Raw genomic sequence first — 15,846 nt, forward strand, 5'->3', positions numbered from 1 at the left:
AATAAGTTTTTTAAAACATTTTTCGAAAGGTTGTTAATTGAGAGAGTAACCTAATCTCTGAAGAAGCTCATTCCAAATTTTTGCAGATAAGAAAACAAAAGATTAGCAAAAATTGGATACAGTTTTGATTCTTTTAACTGATGGATAACCAAGTTTATATTTTTGAGTATTTCTTGCATGAAAAGGTAAACAGGAATTGAAAAAGACAGGAATTAAAAGAGAAAAATCCCATATAAAATTTTAAAAATCACTCAAGTGAATTTTAACTGAATTCTCCAAAACATAGGAAGCCAATGAAGTACCCTAAACAAAGGGGTCGCATGCTTACCAAATATCAATTTTGCCGCTGTGTTTTGAATAAGTTGCAGTCTTTTCAGACTACATTTATTTAGACAAACATAAAGAGAATTAGCATAATCTAACTGTGCCAGAATAATTGCCTGAACCAACACTGCAAAATTAGAAAAACAAATGGCGAACTCATCTAAGCATTCTAAGATTGAAGAAACATTTTTATTAGATATTTGTGTGGAACACTGTCAAAGGCTTTGCTAAAATCTAAATACACCACATCTAACGCACTCCCTCTATCCAATTTTTTGGTCACCCAGTCAAAGAAATTGATCAGATTTGTCTGACAAGACCTGCCTCTAGTGAATTCATGTTACCTTAGGTTCTGTAATCTACTGGATTCCAGAAATATCACTATTCTCTGTTTTAAAAGTGTTTTCATTAATTTACTTACCACAGAGTTCAGACATACTGGCCTGTTGTTCTCTACTTCTTCCTTACTTCTCCTTTTGTGGAAAGGGACCACATCCACCCTTCTCCAGTCCTCTGGTACCATTCCTGACTCTAAAGAGGCATCTCTACACCTTAGAAGTTTCCAAGGCAATAGTCAGCAATTTATAGAATAATACCAGTTATCATGGATTTAGTACTTAAAAATGATAATAGATTGACAGCACTGGATACCAAAATGCATCATTTATCTACATAATGCTCACAACCTGGGAAGTGTCAATTAATGCTTCCCTACATTGATTTCACAGTATGTTTTGAACCCATTCTAGAGGACCTACCTCTGAGACTGAATGTGTAATTCAGCCTCCATACCTTTGCAACATTTGGCATATCGCTGACAAACTGTTTTAGTGGATGTAGTGGTATTGAAAACTCTCCTTGCAAATGGATTGATCGTGAATTTCATCTATTTCTAAAACTACTATCATTTATATAGTAGTACTAGACATAAGCAGCACTGTGTGGATACATATAAGGGTCAGTCTCTGTTACTTGGAACTTAGGATTTAAAATAACAGAACTGAAAGATTAGGTAACTTTTTCCACAGTCTACAGACTTAACTCATAATGAATAGGTTATGCAAGTTGTATGTATGAGCATAACCCAAACTGACATACAGGGATCAGAACATGTAGTAAAACAATACAATGTGTTTTGTACTTACGAATATAATAGTTTCTCATCCTTTTTTTTTTTTTTTCTCCAGGTACATTGGAAGGAGCCCAGCAGTAGAATGGGCAGTATTTCATCTAATGATACAGACACATGGGAAAACAGACCTCCTATTCAACATGACCAGCTTCTCTAGAAATAGCCATGTCAGTATTTTCAATATTTACTATTGTAGCATAATTAAGAGCTGTGGAGAGCCATTTTCAATATGACATCTAAATCCGAGTTTAGATGTTTTGTGGAAGATGCACAAAAATCCAGTGCCAAACATGCCCATTTTCAAAACTGTAAAACATCTTGATTTTTCAAAAATGGATATGTTTATACTCTTTTACTAATGGTATTATACACACTGTACAGTATGCACACCAGGAAATTATGTACCAAAAAATCAAAATAGTGTACAGCAAAATACATCATATTACATAGAATATAATATTTACAATATTCTGGAAATATATGCAAGTACTTTAACACTTGGCTCTCAGTTAACCCTAGTTCCTCAGTATAGCACCTTCCTGTTTGCCATGTAAACAGTGATGCTCAGCAGTTCTGTAACAGAAATTCTGAGGATACCAGTAACCATAATTTATATTTTTTTCAGTGATTTTGGTAGGTTGCCAAATAATGTAATGTAATGTAATTTATTTCTTATATACCGCTACATCCGTTAAGTTCTAAGCGGTTTACAAAAAATATACATTAAAATTATAAGAAAGAAAGGTACTTAGAAATTCCCTTACTGTCCCGAAGGTTCACAATCTAACTATAGTACCTAGAGAGTAATAGAGAAGTGAGAAGTAGAGATAGAGGAAAAATAATCAAGTAAACATTCTAACAAGACTGTTTTGAATTAAGTACAGAAGGAGGAATCGTTGGACAAAAGAATTCTGGTGAATTTTAAATGATAGAAATAGAACAAAACAAAAACAAGTGGCAAAACAATGAATAAGATTAAAAATTATTCATAGACTGGAAAAAAATAAAACATTATTTTCAATCCACTGTTTCAGCTTCGGTGATGAAGTGGAGCAAGTAAGATTTGGAGGAATGATGACGTTCCCAAAGAAAGGACTTCTTTAGGGAAGAGGCTTGGTTTATAGACCCAGGATGCCCTCGTCTCCTCCTCTGCGATGGTCTCCTTCATGCAATCCTCCCCCCGTCACATTGCCCGCGCTCCAACCGCCATCCTGAACGGCTGCCTCAAGGAGACCGCTCCAGATGAGGCCCGTGGTGATTGCCAAAATGGCCACCAGGCTTCAGATCTGCTAGCCTTAGTTTGCTGCTGAGCTATCAAATATTAGATATTAGCTTTACCTAATGGTTAGCATAGCAAACTGATCAGGGAAGCCAGGGTTGAAATCCCACTGATGCTCCTCAAGATCTTGGACAAGTCACTTAGTATTCCATTGTCTCAGGTACAAAACTTAAATAGCACATTTTCTAGGGGCAGGAAAATGTAATTTGCCTTGAGCTATTACTAAGAGTGGTGTGATGTAAATCCATAGGCATAGTATGAAGTAATACAAAACACTGCAAATCCTATTATATAAATGGAGCAATGTTTGTATGTATGTATGCCTCTGAATGAGATGTTGGCTCTAAGGATTTTGATGAAATGGGGTGAATCTACAGTTTTCAGATGTGAGAAAGCGATTTAGCCAGGTCTGGAGTTTGGCAAAAATCATTTGGAAGGGTCAAACGGGGGATTTTTGTCTCTGCAGCTATTACACCTGCCTACCCTGAAGCCCATTGGTCACACATTCCTAAGAAAGCTTAACCAGCTGCAAGGAAAAGCATGACTGAAGGTTGCTAAGGCAGTTTCTTTATAGCTACTGCTCCCGCCTCTGTCTGCAGCCCATTGGTCAGACATTCGTAAAGTGCTGACATGATGGTTTTTGGGCATTTTAAATTTTTGATTGAGCCCCATAGAATACATCTGGGCTGGGCTTCTAGTATGTATTTTTAACATCCATGACTGATTTATACTCGTGAACCTTTTCAGCTTCTCCTTTTAGATAATTTTCTTAATTTTATCATAGTTGTCTTTTTAAAAATTAAAGGCAAATGGAATCAATTACACTCTAGTTATTAACTCAAATTTGATCATTTTATGATCACTAATGTCAAATGGTTCCAACACCTATACCTCTCACACCAAGTCCTGCATTCCATTATGGACTAGTTCTAAAATAACTTCTCCTGCTGTTGGTTCTTGAATCAGATGCTCCTTGAAGTAGTCATTCATTTCTTCTAAAAACCTTATTTCCCTAGCAATTTCCTAAGATGATACTTATCCAGTCAATATTGGGTTAATTAAAATAATTCATTATTATAGTGTTGCCAAATTTGTTGGCTTCCCTGATTTTTTGCTAACATTTCATCTGTCCATTCCAGCAAGGAAGATGGTAGAATACTCCCAACACTATTCTCTTTCCCTTCACACATGGAATTTCTATGTATCCATACAATTTCCTCACTGTAATCTGTTTCCTGTAGAATATTTATTCAGTTTAACTGAATGTTCCCTGTAACATATAGCACTGCCCCCCTTCAATTTACTCAGTCATTATGATATAATTTATATCTTAGCATCACTGTGCCCCTTTGGTTAGCTTACTCCCACCAGCCAGATATTTAACTTAGGGCCTCTTTTACAAAACTGCAGAATCAATTCTCCCACGGCAAATGCACCGAAGCCCATAGGAACTGAATGGGCTTCAAGGCATTTACCGCGGGGAAATTGCTACTGTGGCTTTGTAAAATGAGCTCTTAATTGTTTAGTTAGAACATAATTGACTTTAACAACCAGTAATTGCCAATTAGAGAATATATTGTCCTCCTTGGCCATTAAGATCTGCCAATAAAATGCTGTTACATATTCCTTCTTTTAAACAGATTAAACCAGAGATCACGTGATGCCGTCTCGGTGAGCCGACGTGCGCGAGAAGAGCTCCCGGGCCCGCTTGCTTTTTCTTATCTCGGCCGGCGTTGCTATCGGCGCGGGCTGCTCTCCCCGACTTCCGGTTTCGGAGGGGAAGTCCCGGCAGCGTTTTGCGCTCGGTTTGGGGCGCTATGGCTGCAAAAGTGACCCGCAAGGAGCGGGAGAAGCCTCGGGCAGCAGATCCCAAGATGGCGGAGCCTGCCCTCGTGTCTCCCTCTTCTCCACGATCTGAGTGGGTGGCGGATGTTATCACGGAGGTGAGAGCAGCGATACAGGACACCCTTACCTCTCAGCTTCAAAAGCTCTCCGACAAACTGGATGGCTTGGATGCTTCTGTGAGCCATATTAGAGCGGAGTTTGGATCTTTTCAACAAAGGGTGTCTGATTTGGAGGACTCGGCCGGGCAGTCTAGGGAGGCTCAGACAGCGGCGGACTCCAAAATTCGCCAGCTGGAACTTAAGGTGGAGGATCTGGAGAATCGCTCCAGGCGCAGCAATTTGCGACTTGTGGGCGTTCCCGAATCGGTGTTGGATGGGCAGCTGCACTCCTTTTTGGAATCCTGGCTGGTGCAGTCTCTTCAGCTTCCTTCGACTGCGGGGCCCCTGCGGATTGAGAGAGCGCACCGTCTGGGAGTTCGCCGCCAAGATGCTACCCGTCCGAGAGTGGTAATCTTCAAGGTGTTGAATTATGCCCACAAGGTGGAGATCCTGCGGGCTATTCGGGCGAAAGGCCCCCTCACCTATGAAAATCAGAAGATTTTGTGCTTCCAGGACTTCTCGGTTCAATTGGCTGCCCGGAGAAAGGAATATGCCGCTGTTTGCCGTCAACTCCATGAGCGGCGTATCCAGTTCGCGCTTCTCTATCCTGCACGCCTCAAAGTTCAACATGAAGGTCGCTCTCACTTTTTTGACTCTGCGGCTGATGCCTTGGCTTATGTGCATCGTCTGGCGGGAGCGGCGCCTAGCCCCTGATCGTCCTCTGTTTCCTGGTTTCTGGTTTCTGGACTGTACTGGGCTGGATCTCTTGCTGTTTTGATGCTGCTAGCAAGCTGCCTTGGACTTTGCCATGGACTGACGGTGGGGCGGTGGTGCTGGAGATTAGGGGGCTGCTGCCAGGTTCTCTGCCTGACCCATGTCCGAGGACTCCAGCCCTTTGGATTTGTTCCTGCTGTTCTTGTTTGACTGTGTATTGGATTATAGGGCGCTGTTCCTCTGTGGGAGATGGCGTGCTTTTCTGCCATGGTGCCTCCATCTGCTTTTGACATAGCTCTCGTTTGGTTTCTCTCAACATAAGGGGGATTTATTTTGTTTTATTTATTGATATGTTGTCTTTTTTTGCGGCTTATATTGGGAATGTTTCCCCGCATAACTGCCTGTTCCTCCGCAGTAATTATGCATTCTTGTTTATTTGTTGAGATATGTCTTTAGGCTAATTTCCAGTACTTCTTCTTCGTGGGTTTGTGTTTAGTTTCTATGGAAGTTGGGGGGTGGGCTCGGGAGGGCTTTTCAGCGTGATTGGTATCTGGGTTTCTCCCAGATCTGTGCATGAAAATTTGGGGATGGGAGTTTGGGAGGTTGTTGGGGGGGGGGAGGGCTGCTGAGTGGTTGGGGGTTGGGCTGGGGAGGGGGGTATGTATGTGTGGAATGTTTGGAAGGGTGTGTTTGGGTGTGACTGGAGGTGGTTGTGTGACCCGGGGTATTGGTGTTTGGCTGTGTTTGTGTTTTTTTTTGGACTATGGATGACTTTTTGCTCTGGGAAGGAGCCGCTGGCTGGGACGGTTCCCCCGGTAGTCTATTCAGCTATTTTTCTTTTTCTCTTAGCTTTTCCTACTCATGGTAATTAAGTTTATTTCCTGGAATGTCCATGGTATCACATCTCCTGTTAAACGCCAAAAAATTCTTAGTGCATTGAATCGACAAAAGGTGGATATAGCATTTTTGCAGGAGACCCACCTCTCTTCTGCGGAACATGCTAAACTCTGCCGGTGGTGGGTTGGTGAGATCTTGGAGTCTTCGGGTCTGCACCGGAAGGCGGGGGTAGTCATTTTATGTCGTAAGGGTCTGCATTTGACTACCCATAAGGTATGGTCTGACCCGCAGGGGCGTTATCTGGTTGCTAAAGTGACACTTAATAGGCAGGATTTGCTCTTGTGTAATATATATGCTCCTAACACTTGGGATGGGTCCTTTATGCGTTCCCTTACCAGACTTCTTCACCAGGACCTTCCAGTGGTGTTGGGTGGGGATTTTAATCAAGCTTTTGATCCCACTATTGACAAATCTAATCCCCTTCCTCACGACAGGTATGCCCCGAATAGAGGCCTTCCCTTGTTTGCCTCTTCTATGTCTTTGATTGATGTGTGGCGGGTGTTACATCCTGGCGACCGCGACTACACTCACACATCTAGTGCCCATGCAACGCAGTCCCGTATTGATTATTGGTTGCTCACGGATTCCCTGTTTTCGCAGGTGAGCTCGGCGGAGATTGGGGGATATGATGTTTCGGATCATGCTATGATTGTTCTTATTTTAGAGTTTCCTGGAGATACCCCTGGGGGCTTTCATTGGCGGTTTCCTCTCTCGCTCTATTCTGATCAGGAGTTTCATGCTTTCCTGGTGGATAAATGGAAGGACTATGCTTTTCACAATGCGTCTCATAGGGGTGACGCATTTCTTTACTGGGAGGCTGCTAAAGTGGTGTTGCGGGGTGAGATCATTGCTTACTCTAGCCGAAAGAAAAAAAGGCGCGACCGTCAGGTGCTCCGGCTGGAGCGCCAGGTTCAGGAGGATCGTCGCCGCTATGGGGCTCATCCCACCGGAATCAATAGAGCGTTATTATTGGCTTCGCAGTTGTCGTTGCGGGAACTATTACATGATCGGGCAATGAAATCTTTGGCATACTATAAATTTCAACTGTATTTACATGCTAATAAGAGCGGTAAGCTTCTGGCAAATTTGATTCGACGTGCTAAGGGGTTTTCCCCAATTCTCCATCTCCGCCGGGCAGATGGTGGTTTGGTCCACAAAGATGAGGATATGGCGGCGGTGTTTCATCATTATTTCCAGGAGTTGTATGCTGCTCCACCGGTTTCTTCGTTGGCGGGTGATCTTTATTTGGATCAGGTCTCTCATCCGGTGGTGACAGAAGCTCAGAATGCGCGTTTGCAAGCTCCTTTTACAGTTGAAGAGCTATCGCTGGTTCTTGGTAGTTCTCCGCTGCAGAAGGCGGCGGGACCCGATGGCTTTCGCAGTGAATTCTATAGACTTCTACTTGCGGACGTGGCCCCGGTTCTGGTTGATGTGTTTAACACTGCGGTACGCGAGGGGGCTCTTCCGCCTTCTCTTCGGGTTGCTCAGATTGTGGTTCTGCTTAAGCCCGGCAAGGACCCATTACAGGCCTCCTCGTATCGCCCCATATCCCTGTTGAATGCTGAAGCTAAATTCTTTGCTAAATTGTTGGCCAACCGGTTGGCGGGTATTTTGCCCTCTCTGGTGGCGGAGCCTCAAGTTGGGTTCGTCAAAGGACGGTCGTCCACTCGCAATTTACGTACAATATTGACTTCGCTGGAGTGGGTGGAGCGGGAGCAGGTTTCTTCTTTGCTGGTCAGTTTTGATGCCCATAAGGCCTTTGATAGGGTTTTGTGGGATTTTTTGTTTTGTACTCTTCAACATTATGGTATGGGAGGTTTCTTTAGTGATGCGGTGGCTGCATTATATCATGATCCGCTGGCTAGGGTGCTGGTTAATGGAGTTTCTTCGGCGGTGTTTCCAATTCAGCGGGGTACTAGACAGGGTTGCCCCTTGTCTCCTCTTCTTTTCGTACTCACCTTGGATCCCTTAATTCGCGAAATCTCTGCTAATCCGGCGGTTCGGGGTGTTTCTCTTGGCGGCCGAGAGTTTAAGATTTCGGCGTTTGCAGACGATTTGTTGGTTCATTTGACCTCCCCGTGGGACTCCTTTCCTGCTCTTATGTCGCTTTTTACGGAGTATGGCGATTTTTCGGGCTTCCAATTGAATTATGATAAATCTTTGGCATTAGCTACGGCCGAGGCGGTGCGCTTGGAGTGGCCGGGGCAGTTTCCTTTACGGTGGGCGGATGGTGTATTCAAATATTTGGGAGTGCAACTCACGAGCAGTGTGGGACGGTTATATCGTGCTAATGTAGATGTTTTGTTGGCCGCTACGGAGGGTTGTTTTGCAAAGTGGATGTCTTTACCTCTCTCTTTTTATGGAAGGGTTCAGTTGTATAAGATGGTTATTTTTCCCCGCTGGTTGTATGTACTCCAGTTGCTGCCTCTTTGTCTGCGTCGTAGCGATCTTCAACGGCTTCATAGGCAGCTGACCCGATTCCTCTGGCAGGGCAAGAAGTCTCAGATATCGATCTCTTATCTGTTCGGCTCGGGAGGGGTCGGGGGTGCGGGGCTCCCGGATATTGGCCTCTATAATCTGGCTTGCTTGTTGCGATTTTTGGGTGACTGGTACTTACAGAGTGATGACTATCTTTTTCGGGACTTTGAACATGCTCTTTTCTCTCCTTGGCACTTGTTTTCGCTGTCTCAGTTACCTGTTCGCCTCTTGCCTCCCGCGTTCCGTTCTAGTTTCATCCTTAGGTCGTGGCGTTTTTCGTGGAAGGCATTGGTAGGGTTACTGGGGGGGGACCATCAAGTTTCGGATCAGTTGTCTATACGGGGGAATCCGCAGTTTCTGCCTGGCTGTGATAACTCGGTCTTTGTGCGATGGACTGGAGAAGGGTTTCTTCTTCTTGAGCATTTATTGGATGTGGAAGGGGCGATGAGACCTTGGGGAGATTTTCCCATGCTTCATTCTTTGGGTGTGGGAGGTCTGTTTGCGTACCGGCAAATTCATCATTATGTGGGATCCTTGGCGCGCCCGGGCTTACGGTTCCGACTGGGTAACCAATTTCGTCAATTTTTTGCCCAATTTTATGCTTGTGGCTTGACGGTGTCTGCGTTGCATGGGGCTTTGCGGAGGCTTACTCCTCAGAAGTCTTATACGGCTCTGGAGAGCCGCTGGGGTAGAGATCTGGGCATACCTGGTGAGTCCCTGAACTTTCCTTCCCTTATTGGTCGTATCTCTTCTATTTCTATTAGTGCAGAACTGAGGGAATGCCAATTTCGAGTGGTGTATAGAGCGTATTTTTCCCAAGAGCGGGTCCACAAGGTTGGGGGCATTTCTTCTCCAATCTGCCCTAAGTGTACACTGGGTTGCAACTCCTTTTTTCATGCATTTTGGGGATGCCCTCGAGTGAAAGTCTTTTGGAGAGCCGTACTCCGCTTTTTGGAGCGGCTGGTTGGTCATGCTATTCCGATGTCTCCGGTAGGCTTGCTTTTGGATAGATATGAATCTTTGCGAGTGCCTGCTCGGAGACATCGGTTGCTGATCCGGAAGGGTGCTGTTATAGGAAAGAAGATCATTCTTAGCGTTTGGACGCAAGATATAGCGCCTGCTTACTGGGCTTGGAGGAACCGTTTTCATAATTTGATGCTCTTGGAGCAGCGCCATGCTCGATTATCTGTCCGGCGGACGAAGATTTTCCTGCAGACCTGGGACCCCTACATTTCCTCGCTTTCCCCTAGGGCCAGAAGTCTGGTCTTGAATTCACTCTGTTGTTGATACCTTATGCTCTCAGCTGTTTTCCCCGGGTTGGTGGGTGGATGTTTGAGAGAGTGTGAAAGGTAGGTATGAGTGGTTGGACGTATGTGGAGTTCAGGGGGTAGGGTGGGATTACACATTGTGGGTGGGAGGATGGGAATTGGATCTCTTGTTTTGTTTGATCTGTGCTGAGCGGCATAAGCAAACAGCTTGCTCAGCATAATCCTTTCTTGCTGGGGGGTTTTGGGTATGGAATGGGTCTCATGGTGTGGGTTTGGGTTGGGGTGGGGGTTTGGGATTTGGAGTGGGTGGGGATTGGGGGATTCTTTGGTTGGGGTGAAAATGTGTTTGATGGTACATTTGATGTTCGCGACCTTGTTGTATGGTCGTGTTGTCTTGTGTGTTTATTGATGGTGTGCCAATAAAACATGATTTATACTAAACAGATTAAACCAGATGAGATCAGATCAAGGATCTTTAATATTGAGGGTGTAAGATTATGGAATGGACTTCCTGAAGAATTTTGACAGATTAAGAGTTAGAATTAGAGTATAGTTCAGGAAGTCACTTAACCTGACAGAACGAATTCACCTTTTTAATTAAGTTTTGTTTAAATTATTTTAATATTTTTATTTTTACTTTTTATTTTAAAAAAAATTTATATTCCACTATATCAACATTTCTAGGCAGATTCCAACAAACTTTATTATTGTCCATAATCCCCACCAAAAATTCACTTTGCTCTAAGGAGATGTTCCTATGATCTTTGTGAGATCACCTGCTCACTTGCTCTCTTCTCTACTAGTGAGCAAGACTTATAAACATAGTGCCCCATGAACGCCTACTGAAGAAACTGTGGAGTCACGGGGTGGAAGGGGACGTGCACAGATGGATCAAAAATTGGCTGGCGGACAGGAAGCAGAGGGTAGGAGTAAAGGGGCACTACTCTGACTGGATAGGGGTCACAAGTGGTGTTCCGCAAGGGTCAGTGCTGGGACCACTGCTGTTCAATATATTTATTAATGATCTAGAAACGAGGATGAAGTGCGAAGTTATCAAGTTCGCGGATGACACAAAACTCTCCAGCAGGGTCAGAACTGTTGAGGAATGCAAAGAACTGCAGAGCGACCTGAACAAACTGAGTGAGTGGGCAAAAAAATGGCAGATGAGCTTCAATGTGGAGAAATGTAAGGTCTTGCACATAGGGAAGGGGAACTCCATGTACAGCTATACGATGGGAGGGAGGGTACTCGGGGAAGGCAGCCAAGAAAAAGATCTGGGGGTATTGGTGGATAACACAATGAAACTGGCGGCGCAGTGTGCAGCGGCCTCAAAAAAAGCGAGCAGAATGTTGGGCATTATCAAAAAAGGTATCACTACCAGAACGAAGGAAGTTATCCTGCCACTGTATCGAGCAATGGTGGGCCCACATCTGGAATACTGCATCCAATACTGGTCGCCATACCTCAAGAAGTACATGGCAATACTCGAGAGGGTCCAGAGGAGAGCAACGAGGATGATAAAGGGTATGGAGAACCTTTCATATGCTAAACGGTTAGACAGGCTGGGGCTCTTTACCCTGGAAACGCCGAAACTGAGAGGGGACATGATAGAGACTTATAAAATCATGAAAGGCATAGACAAGGTGGAGAGGGACACATTCTTTAGACTAGCAGGGACAACTAAAACAAGAAAAACTGAGAGGAGACAGATTCATAACGAATGCAAGGAAGTTCTTCACTGAATGGGTGGTAGACACCTGGAACGCGCTTCCCGGAGAGGTGATAAGACAGAGTACAATTCTGGGGTTCAAAAAGGGACTGGATGACTTCCTGGAAGCGAAGGGGATAACAGGGTACAGATAGAGGTTTACCTTACAGGACATTGAGCGAATAGGGTATGGACATTTTAGGTTAGGTAGGGAACACTTTCAGGTCATGGACCTGGAGGGCCGCCGCGGGAGCAGACTGCCAGGCACGATGGACCCCTGGTCTGACCCGGCAGAGGCAATGCTTATGTTCTTATGTTCTCATTTACATACACAAAATATATGCACCTGACCTCTTCTTTGGGCACAGGTTATGCTCCTTCAAAAGAAGACTAAGGGGAGGGGGGTGTTTCTTTTTAGTTATTTGCCTTCACACCCTGTATGACAAACACATTTCAGAACCTTTTTTTCACATGTCATCGTCCACCCCTGGCTGATAACTAACAGAAAAGACTTATGACAAACCAAAACTCAGTGTTGATTTCTAAGCTCCTCTCAGCACTGTTGCATTCTGCCTGCATTATTACAGTTTCTGTACGAACCGTCAATCTTTTGTCTGATTCTTTCTATAGTCCCAGTCCTGCCAAAACTTGCTTGCAGAGCTGTGTTTCTCCCAGGATTTAGACTTTGCATTCTGTTGGCAAGGCTCAGGCTGTTCCATCTGTCCTCCTTTTTCTCCTAGCCCATCTGCTTTTATGCAAGGGTTTGGAAGATCCTGGAGCAACTGCACCCAGGATGCACTCCTGGCTAGCTAGACTTCCCTTCTGGGACCTCCCTTTCTCTTAGGCTATAATGACTGACACTTGGCCCCTAAGCCTCCTGAGAAGTATAATTCTCACAAGCATGGCCTTCCCCAGGTCTTTCTCCTGACAACTGTACCATAGGGCTCTCCCCAGTGGCCATTGCTTTACATGACAGGCCCCTTGCCTGTCACAGTGGTTAACATACATAAGACAAATTTAGTTAGTGATGATGGGTCAATACCAGTGATATTGCGGTACTCAATACAATCAACAAACCACCATTCACAAATGGAATTATTTGTGTTCACATCCTTGCTCTGTATAATGTTTTATAACTGCATATTTTATATCCTTCCTGATAAGTATTAATACTCCACCACTTTTTGCTCCTGCTTGAGGGGTTTTCTTACATGCAAACTCTGCCAATGACAATTGGCTCAGAATCACCTGATTGCTATTGAGTAGCCATGTAAGAGACATGCTACTGCTCCACAAAGAAGTCATATACTATGTTTAATTTTGGCCTTAATGAAGCTACTAAGTAGTAGATTTAAAACAAACCATAGAAAATATGTCTTCACACAATGTGTAATTAAACTCTGGCATTCATTGCTGGAGAATGTAGTGAAATCGGTTAGCTCAGTGGGGTTTAAAAAAGGTTTGGATAATTTCCTAAAAGAGAAGTCCATAGTCCATTATTGAGATGGCGTGGGGGAATTCACAGCTTATTCCTAGGATAAGCAACATAAAATCTGTTTTACTACTTGGGATCTAGCTAGGCACTTGGGACCTGGGTTGGCCAGTGTTGGAAACAGGATACTGGGCTTGATGGACCTTCGGTCTGTCTCAGTACAGCAATTCTTACATATTTAATATTAATCATATAAAATGTTAGATGGTTAGCAACATAACTTTCCATGACACTAGAATGACTCGAAGTTAGATTGTGAGCTTGTTACAACACAGCAGTGTATGTCACTGTTTCATAGGGCAATATTTAACAGTTAAACAATTCCAACACCCAAGTCAACATTCATAGAGATTCAGGGGAAGTTAGCAATATGAGCTATTATGATGGTGGTTCTGATTTCTCTAGACCAGGGGTGTCAAAGTCGGTCCTCGAAGGCCGCAATCCAGTCGGGTTTTCAGGATTTCTCCAATGAATATGCATGAGATCTATGTGCACGCACTGCTTTCAATGCATAGTCATTGGGGAAATCCTGAAAACCCGACCGGATTGTGGCCCTCGAGGACCAACTTTGACACCTGTGCTCTAGACCTTTAAGCAGCTTTGATTTAGTCAGCCACTGCAAATGTCTGCAACTTGTGGATCTTGGCATCACTGGTGTTTATTTGTCCTAGTTTCACTCCTATTTTGCTAGCTGTTCCTTTCTACTCCATCATTGTGGTATCACTTCCACTACCTGGTCCCTTCTTTCTGGACTGCCTCAAGGTTCTGTCCTAGGCCTAGTACTTTTCAATATCTTTCTAGCCTCTTTAACCCTTCTTCAGTCCTTTGGTTTAGGGTTACCATATGGCTCCAGAAAAAGGAGGATGGATTCAGGCATCCAGATTTTACTTCCATATGCTTTCAATGGAAGTAAAACTCAGATGTCTCAATCCATCCTCTTTTTTTCTGGAGCCATATGGCATCACTACCTTGGATTTACCTTTTTCATCTATGCTGATAATATGCAGCATCTCTACTCCCTTATTCCTATTCTCCCTCAACATTTGCCACCTTATCATTTAACCTTGTTGTCATTTCCAGCCGGTTTACTGAACATGAACTCAAGCTAAATATAGCCAAATCTGAGGTCTTAATCTCACTTCAACCAGTCCCTCCTGACTTGCATACACTCACTATTTACAGCACACATCTCTCTTATAAAACAGCTGTGAGGGTTCTAGGTGTTAGTTTAGACCGGGAACTTTCCTTTCAACACATTTCTTGAGTCATGTTTTCTTGCTTCTTCATCTTGTTCCAGATTAGATCAGTGCACTCCTTCCTCAAGCCATCATCTCCCTGTATTCTGCTCCTGGCTTTTGATATTTCTAAACTTGATAATCACAACTCCCTCTTCATTGGCCTCCTCATTTCCCAGATTCCAGCTGGTCAAATACATAGCCATCACACTCCTCCATGGTAAGAAAAATTATGACCCATGTTACTTCTCTCTTTTGAACAGAGCACTAGCTTCCAGTATCTTATCATATACTATTTTAAGTTTCTTCTCCTTTGTCACCAAATTCAATCTTCCAGTCTCCCTCTTTTCCTTGTTAGTCTCCTTATCCCTTACATCGGGCAGAGAACTCTTCAGTCTTCCCATCAACTTCATCTTCTTGTTCCTTCCTATCATCAGATCCATTGGGAAGTCAAATGCCAGTCTTGCTTTAGTGTCTCAGCTCCCATATTGTGGAACAGCTTGCTTATCTTAAACTGGAGCCCAGTCTTGTAGCACTTTAGAAATAAGCAATATTCTGCACATTTTTGTTTTCAGTGTTCACTTAACAACTTTTCAAATCATAATGCAACATAGAGGAGATAACTGTCTAGTCCCCACTAGGAGCACGATAGGGTGAACACAGTAGAGATACACAGAATTGCTAAGGATATGATAAACAAAGGACAGATAACCAGAATTATTAGGATGTACCTAAGATGAACCTAGAACATGATACAGATATTATGTGTGCAAATAAGTAGGGTTTAGTATGAACATAGTATCTGATACTAGTATTATATGTGTGCAGGCAGTCCCCTAGTTACAGATGCCCGACTTAAGAACGCAGCCGTAGCTTCATTTGAGTTCACTGAGCAGTATTTCCTGTGGCATAGACTCCTACACCTGTAGCAGATTCAGGAATGATGCATGGACACATTAAGAACAGTGTGTGGTTGTGCATGCTGTACCTTAGAAGGAACACTAGTAGGGAAAGTTGGCCCTTTTGTCAGCTGGGAGCAGAGGTAAGCAGCAAGAATCTTAAAATCTACAAGTTCTGAGTTACATACAAATCCGACTTAAGAACAGCTTTAAAAACATAACTCGTTCTTAACCCGGGGACTGCCTGTATTACGTAGGATAAGTGTATGTGGAAGGAATGATTATAGTATAAACGTGTCTATATTGAAAGCCATCTCAGAAAATGCTAACACCTTTACAGAAGCTCATATAAACTGCTCTGAATTGACTCCTCAGTCATTAGCAGAGGTATAGTAGTATATAATAAACAATCGTAGAAAGCTTAGCATTGAGCCTAAAAAAAACCCATGTTAGCTATTGAATTTAAAATTCATGCTA

General features: G+C 43.6%; 1 protein-coding gene across 4 annotated transcripts in view; it reads left to right on the top strand.

The window, feature by feature from the left end:
• LOC117360706 overlaps positions 1-15,846 on the top strand; it is a 205,139-nt gene that overhangs the window by 19,945 nt on the left and 169,348 nt on the right. For all 4 annotated transcript variants that reach the window (XM_033944957.1, XM_033944948.1, XM_033944971.1 and 1 more), the window contains one exon: positions 1,512-1,623. In XM_033944957.1, coding sequence (XP_033800848.1) covers positions 1,512-1,623 — 112 coding nt within the window. The remainder of the gene's footprint in view (positions 1-1,511; positions 1,624-15,846) is intronic.

Source organism: Geotrypetes seraphini, chromosome 1, assembly GCF_902459505.1.
Source record: "Geotrypetes seraphini chromosome 1, aGeoSer1.1, whole genome shotgun sequence".
Classification (NCBI taxonomy): Eukaryota; Metazoa; Chordata; class Amphibia; order Gymnophiona; family Dermophiidae; genus Geotrypetes; species Geotrypetes seraphini.